Consider the following 19,142-nt stretch of genomic DNA (forward strand, 5'->3'; position numbering starts at 1 on the left):
TAATTCTAGAAAATAATAGATTATTTTGTTTTTTTCTGGATTCCAATAGAACAGGCTGTATATAACAGGCCACAACCAGTTGACAAAGTACGAATCAGAGACAGAAAAGACACAGTAGAAGCATACCAACTTGCCCAGCGTCTGCAGTCTATGGTAAGCAGTCCTGTGTCTCGCTAAATGATAGCGTGTTCTTTGTTCTGTTGAGTAAGGTGTGCCTACTTCTCTTCACCTGTTTAACAAATGGCCATCTAGTAGAAGAAGTTTTCTTTCACCCAGGCCCCTCACTTTTTGTTTCCATTCAGTTTCATGTTAATATATAGGCAAAAAACAGATCCCCAAAATCTAAAAATCATTCACAAACTTTACACAGAAGCATGATGTTTTGCTTAAAGTGGTCTTAGACTGCTTCATTTTGATATCTGTATCTAACATATAAAACCATACATTTAAGCTCTTTTTTCATTTCCATTTTCTTTTTGTTTGCTTAAAATTCTTGCCATAAGATTTAGCTTTTTGGAAGAGCTATTCAAAATATTTGTCTTTTTTAATTCTTGAGGTTTATGAGTTTTACAGGCTTCCATGGTGGCTCTGTGGTAAAGAATCTGCCTGCTAATGCAGGAGCCGCAGATTCAATGCCTAGGTCAGGAAGATCCCCTGGAGAAGGAAATGCAACCCACTCCAGCATTCTTGCCTGGGAAATCCCATGGACAGAGATGCCTGGTGGGCTGCAGTATGTGAGGTTGCAGAAAAATCAGACGTGACTGAGCAACTAAACGGCAACGAGTTTTACAGTGTTTTACAAATGCATGCATCTTATTTTAAAAATAGGTGGTCCAACAAGTCTCCCAAAAGGCAGAGTTATGCTATGGTCTTGTTGGCTTTTACTAATTGTTGCTGTTGTTTAGTTGGTAAGTTGTGTCTGACTCTTCCATGACCCCATGGACTCTAACCCACCAGGCTCCTCTGTGGGATTTCCCAGGCAGGAATACTGGAGTAGGTTGCCATTTCCTTCTCCAGGGCTTTACTAATAAAATAGGTGAAATTGGTAATAGGTAAGGTAAATAGGAAAGAATAGAAGATGAAAGAGCAGGGTTTTTTCCTCAGAGTATTTAGGCTCTAAAACATGTCTACCCTAGTTTTTTTGTTTTTAAAGAAAGAATGTTTTCATGTACAGTTGCTGGAGTTGGTGCTAGTCATACATATTCCTAAGTCTGAGATACAATTATTTTGCTTCTAGTTTTCATTATTATACCTCTGGCTGTGTGCTCTTTCTAGTTTTCTACCATGAAGTCATTTTTGTGGTGGTTCTTGGCCCTAAAAAATATTATTTTCCTACAGTTATAACTCCCATATGGTGAAAGGAAATGAAAATTAAAGGAGAAATCAGAATAAAATTTCAAAAATCATCACTTATTTTGAGCAGAATGCTAACTATGGAACATAAATTAATAAAATATAGTCAGGCATTGCTGATCAGGGATTACAATAATTTAATGGAGAAATTGATGTTTAGAAAATTATCATTTTGGTTTTATATATTAATGTGCTATGATTTCTCCAAGCTAATCTTGTTACCTTTTGCTTTATTTTTAATTTCATAACAGCGCACAAGGAGACGCAGAGTCCGAGACCCTTGGGGAAATTGGTGTGATGCAAAAGACTTGGAAGGGCAGACGTTTGAGGTAACTTTGATCCCTTCAGTTGACTCAGAAGTAAAAATTATTTTGTCAGTATACATTTGTGTATCTTTAATGTCACATATATTACACTTGTTTTATATGTCTACATGTATAGGTCTCTTTCCCATGTTAATTTGTTTGTCTAAAAGTCATTAATAAACAAAGAAAAAGATATTGAGGATGCAGTTAACTAGAAGTTTGACTGATTTTCAGAACTGTGATTATCTGTCCCAATATTCTGGTCTTTAGCTGCAGAATATCTGTCAACGTGCCAGGGAGTTGTGCCCTGTTCATTTCAGTAAACAGTTCTTGAATGATGTTCTGATATACCAATTAAAATGTTGTTCCGAGCATTAGACATAAATTGAATTACAAATATTGAAGTATTATTTCTACTAACAAAAATTATGGTTCTGTAAAGAAACATAGGCAGAGAATGAATTATGTATGTACATGCATGCACACACACACACCTTCTATGACTGTATAATCTGTTTGTCAACAACCAGTGCAGTTAAATGGGAAGAATGTATAAATGTGTACTACTGGCTTTGTTACGTTGGGTAACTGTATCGAATCTCAGGGTTTTATTTATAATCCCCTCAAAGGTTGAATTAAATGAAATAAAATGTATGAAGGTCCTGATACTCCGTATTCAGTAAGTCTTGCATATACCCGGTATTCAGTAAATGTTAGTTCTCTTCTTTCTCTCTTCCCCATTTCCTGCCCCCAGCCTCACACCTGAGCATTATTCTAGGCACAGCAGTTAGTGACACATGGTCCCTGCCTTGAAGGAATTCACATTTCTCGTAGGAAAAATAAAACTTTTGGTGAGTTCCATCAAATTGGTTCCAAGAAATAAAAGATTGACCTAACAGGTATGATCAGGGTAGGTTTCACAGAAGATGTGATGTTTCATCTGTGACTTGAAGGATGAACAAGAGAATCTCAAAATGTGGAAATGTAGATGAGGGACTCTCGGCTGAAAGAGACATATAAGTAAAGGTACGGACATGTACCAGACATGGGAAAATACCAGGTATAGTCTGGAAAAGGTATGTAGTTCATATGGGCTGGAGTATAAGACTGAGACATGAGTGTGTGCTTAGTCGCTTCAGTCGTGTCCGACTTTGCAACCCCATGGACTGTAGCCTACCAGGCTCCTCTGTCCATGGGTTGCCATGCCCTCCTCCAGGGGATCTTCCCAACCCAGGGATCAAACCCATAACTCTTACCTCGTCTGCCTTGACGGGCAGGTTCTGTACCACTAGTGTGACCTGGGAAACCCAATAAGACTGATAGTAGATACGAAATGAGAGTTATTTTATTTTATATTTATGTAGAATTTACTATGTTAGACACTACTGTCAGTATTTCACAAACATTAATTCATTTAGTTTTCACAGTAACATCATAGCATTGTTATTATTATTGTTCCCATTTTAAAGATGAGGAAAACAAACACAGAAAGCTTGAGTAACTTGACCAGAGTCACCCACCTAGTGTGAGGCAGAGCCAGGCATTGTCTCTGCAGAATCTGTGCATGTTAGCTTTATGCTGTGATGTCTGTCTCTTTATTAATTCTCCCTCTCAGTGGTTGATGGATGCTTTGATCAAATGGTGGGATTTTTTTTAGCATCTCTCTGCTGAGGAGTTGGCAAGAAGAAGAGAAGAGGAAAAATGCAAACCTGGTAAATCTTCAAAAGTACCAAGACCAACAAAAAGGTACAATGTGACATTATGCAAGTGTGATTTTGTTAATAATCATAAATGATTAGAAAATATATGGAAGGAATATCTGATATTGCAACATTATATTGGTGACTTATTAAGTTTAAAAATACTGAAATTAAAAATTTTTTTTATTTCACTGATTGTTAATTTGGGAGACCGTAAGCAAAAGTTTTAATTTGTTCATGTTCAATAAATATAGGATCCAACATATGTTGTGAGGGCCTTGTTTATGACAGGTGGTTATTTAACTCTTTAGACATTATAAACCAGTAACCTCATGAAATGACTAGTTCCCTCTTTGGTTGGTGCTGAATGTTAGTGAGGCTCTTTTTAATTTTTTTAATAATATAAAATATGTAGCTTGCAACATTAAGGGTCACTGTATAAATTAAATGCCTTGATTTTCTAGACCCTCACTTCCTGCAGATGACCCATAAAATAGACTAGTTTTGTCAGTGTCCCTTTTAAAACAAGATACCCAGTAACACCTCTTGGTTATTTTCAGTGGAAAGAGCCCTAATACTTAGCAGTTAGGTGTTCCTGGATAAGTTACATAATGTCTTTATAAGCCTTAGGTCCTCATTTATAAAATAATAACTATAATAGTTAGCACTGTTAGCTATGTTTTAAGCACATCATATATATTAACTCATTTAATCCTCATAACAACCCGATGAAGTAGTTAATATAATCATTCCCATTTTATAAATGAGGAAACGGAGAGGCACAAAGAGGTTATACAACTTGCCCATGCTTGTTAATGGTGGTGTTGTGATTTAACCCAGGCATTAAGGCTTAAGACTCCATGCTCCTAACCATTACATTATATATCACCACTCTAAAATTAAAATCAAACTTTAGAATTGTTGTGAGAATAAATTAAATGAGATAAGCTACAGTCCATAAACTAGGACTCCTCATCTCATGTCCAGACATTTGGTTTTCTGAATCTAAATGTGAAACATACTTACTGTAATTTTCAAGTCATTCTTCCAGTTAGGATCTTTTTGAATCCAGATCCACTTTTTTCAAATTAGTCTTTGTAGCTTTGAATCATCAACATTTCAATAAGCTTGCCTTTTACACCATTGATCACTGATTAAAATGTTTAACTGAAATAATGTGAACCTCAGACATCATTGTTGAATCAGCTATATATTACCACAGTTAACCCAATTAACCCATTCTTCATCTTATGCAGAATAATCATAGCAGATGTCTTGCTTACATTTAATAATATATTTGAGTCTGTATGAGTCTGCTAGTTTCTAGCATATCATTGCTATCAAAAGTGAAATTTAGGTGTATCTATCATGACTTATATTTTCATGAACCCATTATTCTTAGTCACCTCTTCACTTGCTAAAGGCTTGCAAAGCAGCTGTTAAATAACCTTTTCTAGAATTTTCCTCTGCTGCTTTTTTGGTGTTTTGAAAACAGGCCCGGTAATTGCCTATTCCTAGTCCTCCAGTAATTTTCTCATTCTCTACAGCGCCTCAAAAAGGGTTGATGGTGGTTTCGGACGATGGTTGTTTAAAGTGTTCTGGGATGTAAATTCTTTCTTTCTATTTTCTTATCTCTCTTGACCTTTTTTTTTTTTTCATTTTATTTGCGTTAATTAAGCACTTTCTAATTTGAACATCTTCTTCCTTCAGCAAACGCTTTTTAAATGCCTACTGTTCTCAGTATTTGGAATACAGTATTCAGCAAAACAAAAGTGTCTCATCTCCTAGCACTAAGTCTCTGGTAGAATAGGAACTAAATAGTTCTGCTCTTTTCCAGTTGTTAACATGAACATATTCCTTGTTTATTTGCTTTCTCTGAATGTAGCCTAACAGTTTTTATTTTTCTCAAACCTCAATTCTTGATTGGTCAAAGCCTTTCTAATATTTCTCTCATATTTACACGTTTTTGTATCTAGCTTTGGTTAGGTGGCCCTCTTTCCATCTTTTATACTTCATTTTAAAAGATGAATTTACGATAGAACTTTGTATATGTATTAATTTATTTAACAAAATAGTTTGTCACTTATTCATTCAGCAAAGATTTACTGAATGCTTCCTTTATCCTGAACACATTGTACTGACAGAAATGTTTCTGAGAAACGTCTGTCTTTCTTGAACTTCCTTTCCTATCTTATGTCAGATTTAGGTTTTCATTGAAACCTGCTTTCAGTGTAGGACACATCTGGCCATTTATAATGTTCTCTTTGGGTGTTAAAAGAAATGAAGACAACAAAATTACTTTCTCAAAGGTCCTGTTGTTTCTCAAATTTTCAGTCAAGTCCAAAAGAACCGTGCTTCTTTCCAAAGGGTTATATCGTAAATTCTCCTAGTTTATTATTTTTCCACTTGGACAGAATTTAGGTTTAGATTATTGGTATACATTTTCAAATTTGTAAATAAATTATGTTATTGAAATTATATTAGGAATGATTTTCTTTTCTTTTTCCTTTTCCAGCTCATTTGATCCCTTCCAACTGATACCTTGTAATTTTTTCAGTGAAGAAAAACAGGTACTATTCATTCACCACAGAATGACCATAAATAATACCCTCCTCTCCAACATGAAATATTCTTTTTCTGTGTGTGCAAGGCATGTGTATATGAAAGGTTGGATAAAGCAGGGTACACTACGGGTCAGATGAGTGATACAGATGGAAAATGAGAAAGAATTTCTCCAGGCTAGGGCTTTGAATTATACATATATTTCTTTAAAGTCTGATTTGTGCTGAGCCTTGGTTGGTAGTGAGAACTTGGTGTGATAGATAAAGGAGAAGAGGGTGGACATTCCAGTTAGAAAGAATAAAATCTCTATTTTTATGCTCCCCCATTTTTTTTTTTTTTTATATTTCAGGAGCCATTTCAGGTGAAAGTAGCTTCAGAAGCACTTTTAATAATGGATTTGGTAAGGATATTATATTGTGTTTACTTAGTTATTCTGATTTCCATTCTTGTGTATTTTTATTGCAGGCATAAGAGAGAGTATGGAAGACGTGTATTTTGGATCTTAACTATCCTCTTTTACAAGGAATCTAAAAATAAGTCTTTTCTTTTGGAAAAAAGCCAAACAATTGCATGTTTCCATATTTTAGAGAAAATAAATTAATGTGAGTTTTTGCAGACTGTTTCTCATCATTAACCCTATTTTAATTTCCTAGTATCCTTGTCTGCTGCCTTCTAGATAACTGCAACAAAGCACAACTCTTATAATTTGGAGGCTCCTTGCTTTGCACTAAACTGCTGAGATCTCCAATAGTTGTGTGTGTGTTTATGGTATTTTTCTATAGGAGAACCCAGAGTATTACTTTGTATCCTTATGATACCTTTCCTGTGTAGGGAGAGCAAGACAGTATCTTCATTTTGTAAATGTAAAAAATGGCATCTTGGAGTGTTTGAATGTTTGGTTCAGTTTCTCAGCCAGCAGTAAAGATAGGTTTTAAATCCTGAGTCTGTGTATGCTGAGCCTAGCATCTGGTTCCTCTACTGTGTTAATTCATTTTAGAAAAGTATAATTATCATACTTGTAAATGACTCTCCTATGATAAGTGAGATTTTTTCTGATATTTTGTCAGATGGATTTGGTGTATATGTTTGGACTAAATCTATCTTGTATTTCTTTTAGCATGCTCATGTTTCTATGGCAGAAGTGATTGGTCTGTTAGGAGGAAGATATTCAGAAGCTGATAAAATAGTTGAGGTAAGTTTTCTCTTAAAATTTTAAAAATTATTTAGTCTTGGTGCTATACCAACTGTTTTTATAGATCTCAGTGGATATAATTAACATATAAACTTTATGATATAAATGAGAATATGCAAATATAGAAAGTTATTTGTTCCCTGGGACTTCCCTGGTGACCCAGTGGTTAAGAATCTGCCTTGCAGTGCTGGGGATGCAGGTTCGATCCCTGGCCTGAAAACTAAGATCCTGCATGCCGTGGGGCAACTAAACCTGTGCACTGTACCACACACAGCCATGACAGAGCCTGCATGCCACAACCAAGACCCAATGCAGCCAAATAAGTAAAATTTTTTTTTTGAAAGGAGAAAGAAAGTTACGTGTTCTTAGAGGTGACTGAACATTCCATGTATTGAGCACCTGTTTCCCTTCTCCACCAAGAAGGAGGGAACATTGCCAGGCCTTGGTTCCATATTGCCTTCGCCAGTAAAAGCTTCAACTCCTAAGAGGCCACTTTATAATTGAAACTCAGAACACATCATTTGCTAGAAATTGCCATAAATAATAGGGGTCATTGAATGACTTTTTACAAACATTAATATGGGCTGACCAACACTTCACTTGTTTGTGTAGAAAAATGGATTTTGAGTTCCTAGCAAACAGTCACACTTTTGGAGAGTAATTCATTTGCAAGTTAAAGGCTGCCTATGATAGAAACAAATAAAAGACTTGGCTTTAAAAAGTTTCTGTTCCTGTGTATGAATTCTGTGTAGAATTAATAGGATTTCAGTATAATCATTTAAGGATTAATCCTTTATAGGTCTGTGCAGCAGAACCATGTAACAGTCTGAGTACAGGACTGCAGTGTGAGATGGATCCTGTCTCACAAACACAAGCCTCGGAAACCTTGGCTGTCAGGGGCTATAGTGTTATTGGATGGTATCATTCTCACCCTGCCTTTGACCCTAATCCTTCCCTGAGAGATATTGACACTCAAGCCAAATACCAGGTGTGTTTATAGGTCTTTGTGTATATAGTCTGTAAATAATTGCACATTCTCTCCCCTCTCATTGTTTTCTATTAATTAAATATGCTTTTAACATTTCTAGCAAAGTAATTACAAGAGTAATATATGTATTTTGTTTAATACAGACAAGCCATCACAGTAATGATGATAATTCTTCCCAGAGCCTTTAAAAATGATGGGGCTGACTAAGACAGAGACTGGGTACAACTGAAATAATTGGAAATATCATGTATTTTGCATCTCTGGAAAAAAGTTTTGTTTTATTCTGCAGTTTTATGTTTGAGAGCTGGATGTTTTTGCTGTTGGCAACTGATTGTAACTCATTACCATATTGGTAAAGATTACAGCTGAAGGGTAGTGAATATAATTCATAAATGTATTCATGGAAAATGTAGATTATGTAGGCCAGGTGATCTTTTCAGGTTGGGTTGGACATATTTTGGCCTGAAAAGTTTAGGGTATGGAATAAATTTAATCTAGTTGCTGTTTGGAAGTGAAGTTTCTAACACACCTTTGCATTCCCTTGTCCTCTATTAGGTGTATAAAATGTTGGTATGGATAAATACTGACCTTTAAGTTTATGTAGTTGAAACTAATTATACTTTTTTTTTTTAATTGTAGAGTTACTTCTCCAGAGGCGGTGCAAAGTTCATTGGGATGATTGTTAGTCCTTATAATCGAAATAATCCTTTACCTTATTCTCAGATTACCTGCCTGGTTATAAGTGATGAAATTAGCCCAGATGGCTCTTATCGTAAGTTTTCAACAAAAACAGTTCTACTTGTACTTTCATTTTTTTTGAATCTTACAAATCACAGAAGTTATACCTAGGTAGAGCAATTTGATGCAAAAGTCTGTGTCCTCAACTAGGGAATCACTGTTTGCATACCATGTAGTACAGCCACCCTCTTTATTTTTTTGATTTCCTTCTACAGTAAAGCCCCCACTGTTCTACCATGGCCACTGGGCAAAAACATTACAATGTAGTGATAACTTATGGCCAACTAATGTGTATATGAGGTCCTGGAGACATCGCAGTAAGCAAAACAGACAAAATCTCTTCTGTTTTTTGATAAATGCAATTTCACTTTCTCTGGAGTAGCATTCAAATGAATAAAAAGATAAAAAGAATAGTGACTACTCTACCACAAGCTCTCCATGACCTCCTAGTTTAAGCTCAACAGTGCTTATTTTTATATCTATCTCAAGAAAGAATTTGGTTCGTTTAGCCCATCATGACTCAGTTCCTTTGGGACTTATGTCTACTGCTGTTCCAATCAACTCTGGCTGGATAGGGAATTAGACTAAGAAAAGTAGTGATGTTTAAGATGGGAATGCAGATAGAAGTGAAAGAGGAAACAATTAACATCTCTAGGATATTCTCTTTTCATCCTACCACTGCTCCAGTTGACTATACTCTCTGGATCCTGTCACTCTGCGTTATATTCTTTCCCATTAGCTCCTGAGCCCCTTGAAGGTAGATACTATATTGTACTCATTTTTCTACTCTCAGTTTCTAGCCCAGTGCCTGGCGTAATGTAGATTTAACAAATTAATCTCTTCATTGTTAATGATGTCACTCAGATGCCCACTCTCAGTACCACTACCCTCCATCTCATTTACTATTAGTTTCTGTTCTCTGTGCACCTGCAACACTTGTCTCCTGCCTTCATGATTATTTTCATCTTTTAATGTAATTTATTTAGCCTGTCTCACTAAACTGTGAACCCCAGAGAGCAGGACCTACATCTTTGTATCTCCTGTAGCACCTAATCACTTGCCTTACATGTAAGGAGTGGTCAATGCTCTATATCATTTTACTGAATGAGTAATATTGACATTAACTTTTTCCAAAATGCCCATTTTGAACATAGCACACACACACACATATATTTGTGTATATATATATATCATTCTTTACCCCAGTATAATTTTACAAAAAGTTACAAAAGGGAGAATCAATAAAATTGTTTTCAGTTTAAATCCTGTCTTAATATCACATACTGCTAGGTTTTGGGAGTGAACCTCTACTGTGCTGTCTAATACATTCACCTGTGGCTACATAGGATGGCTTAAATTAATTAGAATTAAATGAAATTTAAAATTTAGTTCCTAGAATCCTACTTCTGGTCAAAATGAAGTAACAAGGACCTGTCTGATACAACCGAAAAACTGGAAAAAATATAGAAAACAATGGTATTTATAACATCAAGCACTGAAGGCTATGATTGCTGAGAGATGGGAAGCATAAAAGTGAGCCCAAGTTACCCTGGCTTATTAACTTAAAAGAACTTCCAGGTATGGCACAAAGAGGAGAAACCCACCCAGAGTCTAGCTGACTCCGAGTTGACATGATGGAGATAAGACCAAGGAGACCAGGGCAACTAAATTTGTAGGACAGAGTACCAGAGAGCAGAATGCCACCTGGAGAAACTCCAGAGATGTGTAGAAGATTCAAATTTAGTATTTAGCAAGAAGACCAATGCATGTGTGTGAAGAAACTACCCCAGATGAGAAGGAATCACCCAAAAGATTAGCAGGCTCAGTGCTGGAGGCTCATATAAGCTACTGTCAGACAGCACACAAGTGTCCATGTAAACATCACTGCAAAAATTTCTCTTGAGTAGAGCTGCCTCTTCCATTGTTAACATTGCTTATTAGGTCTTATTCCTTGGTCCTTTGCTCTTCTTGGAAACCTTCTGGTTCAAGAATTAATTAAAATTTCTCACAAGCCATGCGATACCTCATATTACAGTACTTTGAACCAGGTGCTTGACATATTTATTTGTTCATTTATTTATTAATTTATGTCTAATGGCTAATCATTTTCTCTACTTGTAATAGACAGGAAGTATACATAGTGATTAGTTTTATTCTGACACGTAAGTGGAAAAAAATAATCAGTGCATATATGTGTAATTGAATCATTTTGCTGTATACTTGAAAATAGCACATTATAAATTAATTATACCTCAATTTTAAAAAATAATAAGCCTATCAAAAGTAATCAGTACAAAAGGAAATTTTTACTGGTTTAGTGCCTTTTTTTAACTTATAAAATACTTATTACCAAATGGAGATGTATAATATGTGTGTGTGTGTATATTTTCTTTTTTATGAGCACAGACTGAAAATGCATATTACCTCTACTTTAGTCTCATTTTTTACTTCCATTAAGAGTAGGGATTTCTTACCTGGATTCAGATCCCAGCTCTGACATGATTTTGTTATTTCACCTAGAGCAGTTTACTTAATATTGCTCATTTTCCTTTGCCACATCTGTAAAATGAGAAAAAATTATTACCTTGCTTACGGGCATTGTAGAGACTGTCAGTAATGCATGTAAGTGCTTAGTAAATAATAGGTCTCAAGTAGGTAGTTACAATTATAGATATAGCTTGTGCTTACTAGGTAATCAAAACATATTAAGTAAATGATTGTTATCATAAAAGGAGTTTGTGTAGTAGCTTATGTACTGTAATGTGTCACTCTTCTTAAGTTCTTGGAGGGGAAAAATGAAATGGAAGAGAACTGAGAAATGAAAAAACTCAGCCATCATCATGCTGTTCCCTTCTCTCTTTGCATACACCTGAAAAAAAAAAATGGGGAGAAAAAGCCTTTTTAGAGCATATTGACAAATTGTGTTTGCATTGTATGGAAGTATAGTTATGATTCTTTTTTTTCCCTAGTACCTTCTGATTTGCTGGCATTTTATTTGCTTGAAAAGCTTTATGATGGCAAAAATGCAAGTTGAGAGGCAGTATGATGCAAGGGTTAAGAACATAAGCTTGAGCCAAACTGCGTGACTTCAAATCCTGGCTCTACCTCTTGCTAGTTATGTATTAATAAGTCTAAGAACAGGTTATTTAATAGCCTCTCTGTGGCTCAGTGTCATAAAAAAAAAAGGGAATAATACTGGTAGCTAGTTCATGTGGTGTTGGTGTTAGTCACTCAGTCATGTCCAACTCTTTGCAATCCCATGGACTGTAGCCCTCCAGGCTCCTCTGTCCATGAATTCTCCAGGCAAGAATACTGGAGGGGGTTGCCATTCCCTTCTCCAAGCTAGTTCATGTAAGTGGCCTTTATTGTTTTTCAGTCGCTAAGTCAAGTCTGGCTCTTTGTGACCCTATGGACTGTAGCACAGGAGGCTCCTCTGTTCTCCATTGTCTCTCAGAGTTTGCTCAAATTCCTGTCCATTGAGGTCAGTAATGCTATCTAACCTTCTCATACTCTGCCACCCCCTTCTCCTATTGCCTTCAATCTTTCCCAGCATCAGGGTCTTTTCCAATGAGTCAGTTCTTCACATCAGGTGGCCGAAGTATTGGAGCTTCAACTTCAGCTCAGTCCTTCCAATGAATATTCAGGACTTATTTCCTTTACGATTGACTGGTTTGATCTCCTTGCAGTCCAAGGAACTCTCAAGAGTCTCCTTCAGCACCACAATTTGAAAGCATCAGTTTTTTGGTGCTCAGCCTTCTTTATGGTCCAGCTCTCATTTCCATACATGACTACTGGAAAAACCATAGCTTTGACTAGACTGGCCTTTGTTGGCAAAGTGATGTCTCTGCTTTTGAATACGCTGTCTAGGTTTGTCATAGCTTTCCTTCCAAGGAGCAGACATCTTCTGGTTTCATGGCTGCAGTCACCATTTGCAGTGATTTGGGAGCCCAAGAAAAGGAAATCTGTTACTGCTTTCACTTTTTCCCCTTCTATTTGCCATGAAGTAATGGGACCAGATGTCATGATTTTCGTTTGAATGTCGAGTTTCAAGCCAGCTTTTTCACTCTCTTCCACCTTCATCAAGAGGCTCTTTAGTTCCTCTTCCCTTTCTGATAGTATCATCTGCATATCTAAGGTTGTTGAAATTTCTCCCGGCAGTCTTGATTCCAGCTTGTGATTTATCCTGCCCAGCATTTCGCATGATATACTCTGCATATAAGTAAAATAAGCAGGGTGACAGTATTCAGCCTTGTCATACTCCTTTTCCAGTTTGGAACCAGTCCATTGTTCCATGTCCAGTTTTAGCTGTTCCTTCTTGACCCACATAAAAGTTTCTCTGGAGGCAGATAGGGTGATCTGGTACTCCCATCTCTTTAAGAATTTTCCACAGTTTGTTGTGAGCCACACAGTCAAAGACTTTAGTGTAGTCAATGAAGCAGAAGTAGATGTTTTTCTGGAACTCCCTTGCTTTCTCCATGATCCAGTGCATGTTGGCAATTTGATCTCTCGTTCTCTGCCTCTTTGAAACCCAGTTTATACATCTGGAAGTTCTCGGTTTGTGTACTGCTGAAGTCTAGCTTGAAGGATTTTGAGCATAACCTTGCTAGCATGTGAAATGGGCACAGTTGTACAGTAGTTTAAACATTCTTTGGCATTGCCTTTCTTTGGGATTGGAATGAAAACTGACCTTTTCTAGTCCTGTAGCCACTGCTGTGTAAGTGGCCTTACATCCATACAAAACGTACCTCTAGGGACTTTCCTGGTGGTCCAGTGGCTAGGGCTCCATGCTCCCAGTGCAGAGGGCTCAGTTCCAATTCCTTGTCGGGGAACTATATCCTGTATGCCATAGCTAAGGCCCAGTACAGCCAAACTAATTAATTAATTAAAAATACCTTTATATAAAGCCTGGCACATAGTAAGCATTACACTAGTATTACTATTATTATTATTATATTGGCCTTTGGTAATGAATCACCTGAGCTTTTTAAATATACCACAAATATAACTACATGGGGATTTTGAAGGATATATGAGAAATTTCTAAGTAGGCTCATCTTTTGGTATTTTTTCCTTTCTAACTTATGTAAGTGATATCTATCCTTTGGACTTGTTTCCTCCAGAGTTTATTGTGACTCAAGTGTCATTACTGCCTCTCCAGAATTAAATCTAGTCCCTCCCTGCCTAGTCTTAGATCAGCACACAGAGGGAGGTGGAATGAATGTAGGCTTGGAAGTCAGGCAAGACTGCTGGAGTTTGAAATCCAAGCTCTTCTCTTTACTAGTGGAAACAGCTTGTTCATCCCGTCTCAGCCTCAGTTTTATGTGTTAAATAGCAATAATGCTACCTCTCTTAGAGCATTGTGTTGATAACCTGTGTTTAAAAGTCAGTGAGATGGAACATAACTTGGTTTGCCTAGGTCAATCCCTGTTTAAGCCTGTGGTTCTGGCACAAGTATATATAAGTGCCCGCTTTTACTACAGAAGCCTCTTGGTTTGGATGATGATTTATATGATCATCTTACCTGTCACAGTTCCTTGCATAGAATTGTCATGCAAATGGCACTGTTACTTTTCTTTATTAATTGCTTGGCATTAATAGGCTTGATGGACCAAGTTTAGCCAGGCAATGCATAATTAATAAATGCCTCCTATGTTTAAAGTGCTGCTTAGCTGGTATGCCAAGTTGTGGTTGTGAAAACACTGATGGGAATTGTAAGTAATTAAAAGGAGATTGGAGATTCAAGAAATAGTTGGTAAAAATGTGCTTCTTTATGCTTTTCTAGGTTTACCTTATAAATTTGAAGTTCAACAGATGTTAGAAGAACCTCGTTGGGAGTTAGTGTTTGAAAAGACAAGATGGATAATTGAAAAATACAGGCTATCCCAGAGGTATGTGCTGTGGTTTGAGAGGGTTGCACATCTGCAGTGTTCTCATTAAATTATGTTTTAGGGAAAACCCAAGTTAAATATAAAATTGTGATATATGGCATCAGTGATAGTTTATTACAAAACTAATGTGTTTATAGTATTTGTTTCATTGATTTGTTTTCATATTTCTTCCAACAGCAGTGTCCCCATGGATAAAATCTTTCGCCGAGATTCTGACCTGACTTGTTTGCAGAAAGTAAGCTTCCTTCAGTTTAAGTGGTTTCATTGTTCATAGATTCTAAAGCTATTCATCTTGATGTGTTTTCCCATGATGCCTGATGCTTTGTGGATACATTTTCTCTGTGTTTCTTTTATTGCTTTTTCCTTTCTAAAATTAATTTCTAGGAGATAATTAATGTGTTTTGTTGCCCATGCTTGCATATAGAAGTAATATTGTTTTAGAACAAAATTTGTCAATGTTGGCTGATTATTATTATACACAATGGAGAGCATTTTTCTCATTTTATTAAATTCAAAAGCACCATGTTTCCATTTAGCTTTAACAATTGATCATTTTTAAAAGTGGTAGTATAAATCTAACAAATTTAAATGGTCATTTCACTTAACTTCTGGTAGAAAATAAAAGTCTTGAATTATTTTATTTCACTTCTAGTTTTGTTTCTATGAGTGTATTGAGAGATTGGCAAGATTGGTCTTTCTTTTTTTCTTTTGGTAACAATTTGGAAATAGAAAATTTTAACTTATCAAGTTTCTTCTTTAATATTTTTTACCCCCTCCTATTGTAGTCACTTTCTCTGTTCTATCGGAAGATTAATATACACATTTCCCAGGAACTAGACGCTAGCATCCTATATTTGAAATGGTTGAATCTTGTATTTTAATGTGCATAGATTTTTATCCCATAGGATTCTTTGCTTTGTAAATAAAACTACTTAAAAAAAGCAAATCCACAAGTTTGTAGAAAGCGTGATACATACAGTCTCAAGTTTATCTCCTTATATAAAATCAGAAGGAACTAACCTAAGCATTCCTCAACAGTGGTTTCCTACACTTCAGCTGTACGATTATTAAACACAAATTTATCCTCAACCTCCTTTAAGGAGAATGTTTCCAATTTAAGCACTAGAATTTTTCTAAGTTAAGCACTATAAAATAGGAGATTTGGAAAGGGATAAAATGATAGTAATGCAAACCCTCTTATATTTTTATGTATTTAAATATAAAACTTTTCTTTTCAACTAGCTTTTGGAGTGTCTGAGGAAAACTCTGAGCAAAGTGACCAATTGCTTCATTGCTGAAGAATTCTTGACTCAAATAGAAAATTTATTCCTTTCCAGTTACCAAAGCAAGCCAGAGAATGGAGTGGCTGAAGAGAACTGTACTGTGGGGCAAAAGGAATTGTTAATGTAATTATCTTAAAGTAAGATATTTTAATCTTGACACAGTAGCTCCTACTTTCAGAGTTATAACCTTGAAATTATTGTTTAACTGTGGTACAGTTTTGATTTTTTTTTTTTTTGCTAGTTCATGAAATCCAGGCTTCACCACATACACCATGTGGCAAGAAAGAGAGATGGACTTGTTTTCGTATGTGGTACTCAGAGTGTTGTGTGAAGTGGAGTCCGCCTGCATGCTCAGTCCTCCACAGCCAGTCAGGGCGTAAACTGGAGGGTGGCCTCCCTGCTGACTTCAGGTTGATAAATGGATTGTGTCTCGAATTTTTACTTCCCCTGAATGAGTCGTTCCAGTTTTGCTGTCTCATGTCTCATTAGGAGCAGTTTCATTCTCTTCATGTGTTTTGTGAGGCTTGTTTATGGTTGCAGATGAGATACGGGTGGGTGGTCACTGAAGTAATGAACATGGTTGAGAACTGCTGGTTTTATGAATCTTAACAACGTGCTATGCGAGGCCAGGGGAGGCCTGGGGAAGAAACCTAAAGGAGAGAATCAAATTATCAGCTTTTTAATTACAGATATTTGCTTCCATTTTACTTTAGAACCACACTGCTATAGGATATGCCATTTTCTCAGCTGTAACATTTTGTCAGGCTTTCAGATACATAAAATAATTAGCTTCAGCTATAGGTGCCACTTAGACTAGTGTTTGTATAGTGCCACTTAGACTAGTATAAAACTCAGTTAACTAGAACACAGGTAATCATAACCCTTAAACTAGATATTTTATTTTTCCTCCTACTACCTGCTATGAGGAGAAAGGGGCAAATTACAATAAAGCTTAAATAAATCAGATTTGATTTTAAAAACAAAAAATCCTTCCAGGACATATTATATATTCAGCCCAGTTTTGTATACTTGCTGAATCTAGAATAGGGGTCAGTGGACGTTTTATGTAAAGGGGCAGTTAATAACTTAGGCTTGGCAGACTACGTACCATCTCGGTTGGTCATTCTTTATATTTTTTAACAACTCCTTCAAAATGTAAAACCATTTTTAATTCATGAGCCTCACAAAAGACAGGTTGCTGGCTGTTGTCTTCTAAACCCTGCTCCAGAGGATTGCATACATTTAGAATTTATTTTCAAGTGCATGAACCCGAGCCACTGAAAGGTCTTGCATCATCTTCATCAGTTTTATTGCATCTAATCTGGGTATGATTCTGTAATTTTACCTTTTTTTGGTTTAATGAATATCCAAGGAAAATAAGTCAGTATTGGAAGGATCAGTGAGCCAGTTTTAGATGATCTGGGTCTTGACTCAGTCTTGTGAATTGGGGGAATATAGTCTACCTTGTCTGGGCCTAAATTCGTGTGTAACTGAGGTCTAAATTACCTTCCCTGAGTCCTACCAGGTTTAAAATCTTGTGATTCATTCTAATCGTTGGACTTACTCAGCTGGAGCTTATATTTTGAGATGGTACAGTTCCAAAATTAGTTTTAAATGTTTTTTAAGGAAAGTAGTAGTATTTTCCATTTTTCTTTATGCATTTAGGATTAACAGTGAAACATAACTTACAAAGCAGTTACTTTGGGGACCAGGGATATTAGAACTGTAGACCAAAAATAGGAAAGCTGTGTTCTTACCCTGATTCTCTTACCAGCTTTGTTGTGTGACAATCACATAACCTTCTGGACCTCAGGCTCCTCACCTGTAATTCAAGGGCAGAAAGTGTGCTTCTGTAAAAGGTAGTGGTTCATTCCTTTGTACTCTTCCTTCTGACATGTTTTCTTCATTATACCTCAGGAACAGATCCTAGAAAGTGGTATTAATTAGCTTTCTTAATTGACATTTCCCTATTATATTGATGAATTGGGGTTGGAAAATAGTGAAAATTAAGAATTCTGTTCTCAGTCTGGGTCCTCGGCATGCTTGTGGGTCACTACATTTAGTAACCTAAGCCATACTATGAGGAACTCAAACATGGTACTGTTCAGAGTTTAACGCTTTGAGAGCACAGTTTTTTAAAGTAATACTTACTGTTTTTTCTGATGATAGAGTACATTTATCTTTTTAGAAGATAATTTTTAAAAAACAGAAACTATAGTTAACATTGTGGTATAAACCTTTCATTTTTTTTTAAACATCATGTAATTTTGATTACAGTCTGTGATATTTTCCTCCCCTCCTCCTCATTCATTCCTTTATATTTTTCTTATCATAGTCTTAAAACATTTTTGCAGCTCTCGGTGCCCACATTCCTATCACTGCCAACCTTGGGCTGCTGAAGGCAGTAGGAGTCAAGCCTTGAGAAGCACAGGAAGTCTCGAACTGAGTGGCAGTGTGGAAGTTTAAGAGGCAGGGTCTCAGAGGGAAACCTACCTCTAGCGATGTTTACAGAGTGGAGATAGGACTTGAAAACATCAGAGTGTCTTCATCCTGATTTGGTCCGTACTTTTGTGCAATGACAATAAAATAATGAGCTTAGTTTTGTTTTGTTTTTTTCTTTTTCCAGCTTGCCTACTGGAAATTGACATTACAATTACTTCACTAGTATTAGCTCTCTTTTACAGTCTCATCCCAAAGTAATATTCAAAAAAAGAAAATTCAGTGGAATAAGATTCACAAGATCAGAGGCTGTCGCCTGTGTAATTTCAACCTTGGGCCCTTGGCCCTCAGGGCTGCATTATAACTTTCGTGGGCCTTAGACACTTTTGCCTTTTTGACCCTCTTCTTCCATAAAAAAAACTACTAAAAATTAATGTTAATACTGCATTTGTATAAAATGAATTTAATATTGTATATGCATACGCATACATCCTTCCATCTGAAAGTGTTTTTTGTGTTATAAAGTTAAAAGAAATTAAAACATTTGGGAGGGCCTCTAAATGTATTATAAGCATGAGGCCTGGTGCCTAATAGCTCAGTTGGCCCTGCCTGTATTCTGTTACCCCTCCCCTATAAACCAACTTCACAAACCCTAGCGGAGCTTTGCCACACAGCCAAAAACACTGCAGTTCCT

General features: G+C 36.3%; 1 protein-coding gene across 35 annotated transcripts in view; it reads left to right on the plus strand.

Moving 5' to 3' along the window:
- The window catches only part of MYSM1 (Myb like, SWIRM and MPN domains 1), a 39,889-nt gene extending 21,163 nt beyond the window's left edge, over positions 1-18,726 (plus strand). For 4 of the 35 annotated variants that reach the window (XM_081486731.1, XM_081486732.1, XM_081486722.1 and 1 more), the window contains 12 exons: positions 50-153; positions 1,605-1,682; positions 3,316-3,404; positions 5,874-5,928; positions 6,270-6,320; positions 7,038-7,112; positions 7,912-8,100; positions 8,740-8,872; positions 14,621-14,726; positions 14,904-14,961; positions 15,969-16,146; positions 16,251-18,726. In XM_081486731.1, coding sequence (XP_081342857.1) covers positions 50-153; positions 1,605-1,682; positions 3,316-3,404; positions 5,874-5,928; positions 6,270-6,320; positions 7,038-7,112; positions 7,912-8,100; positions 8,740-8,872; positions 14,621-14,726; positions 14,904-14,961; positions 15,969-16,136 — 1,106 coding nt within the window. In that variant the 3' untranslated portion in view covers positions 16,137-16,146; positions 16,251-18,726. The remainder of the gene's footprint in view (positions 1-49; positions 154-1,604; positions 1,683-3,315; positions 3,405-5,873; positions 5,929-6,269; positions 6,321-7,037; positions 7,113-7,911; positions 8,101-8,739; positions 8,873-14,620; positions 14,727-14,903; positions 14,962-15,968; positions 16,147-16,250) is intronic. The other 31 variants (XM_081486739.1, XM_081486729.1, XM_081486720.1 and 28 more) reach the window with 23 other exon arrangements.
- Positions 18,727-19,142: the final 416 nt, after the last annotated feature.

This window comes from Giraffa tippelskirchi, chromosome 5 (genome assembly GCF_054371585.1).
Source record: "Giraffa tippelskirchi isolate mGirTip1 chromosome 5, T2T-mGirTip1v1.2.pri, whole genome shotgun sequence".
Classification (NCBI taxonomy): Eukaryota; Metazoa; Chordata; class Mammalia; order Artiodactyla; family Giraffidae; genus Giraffa; species Giraffa tippelskirchi.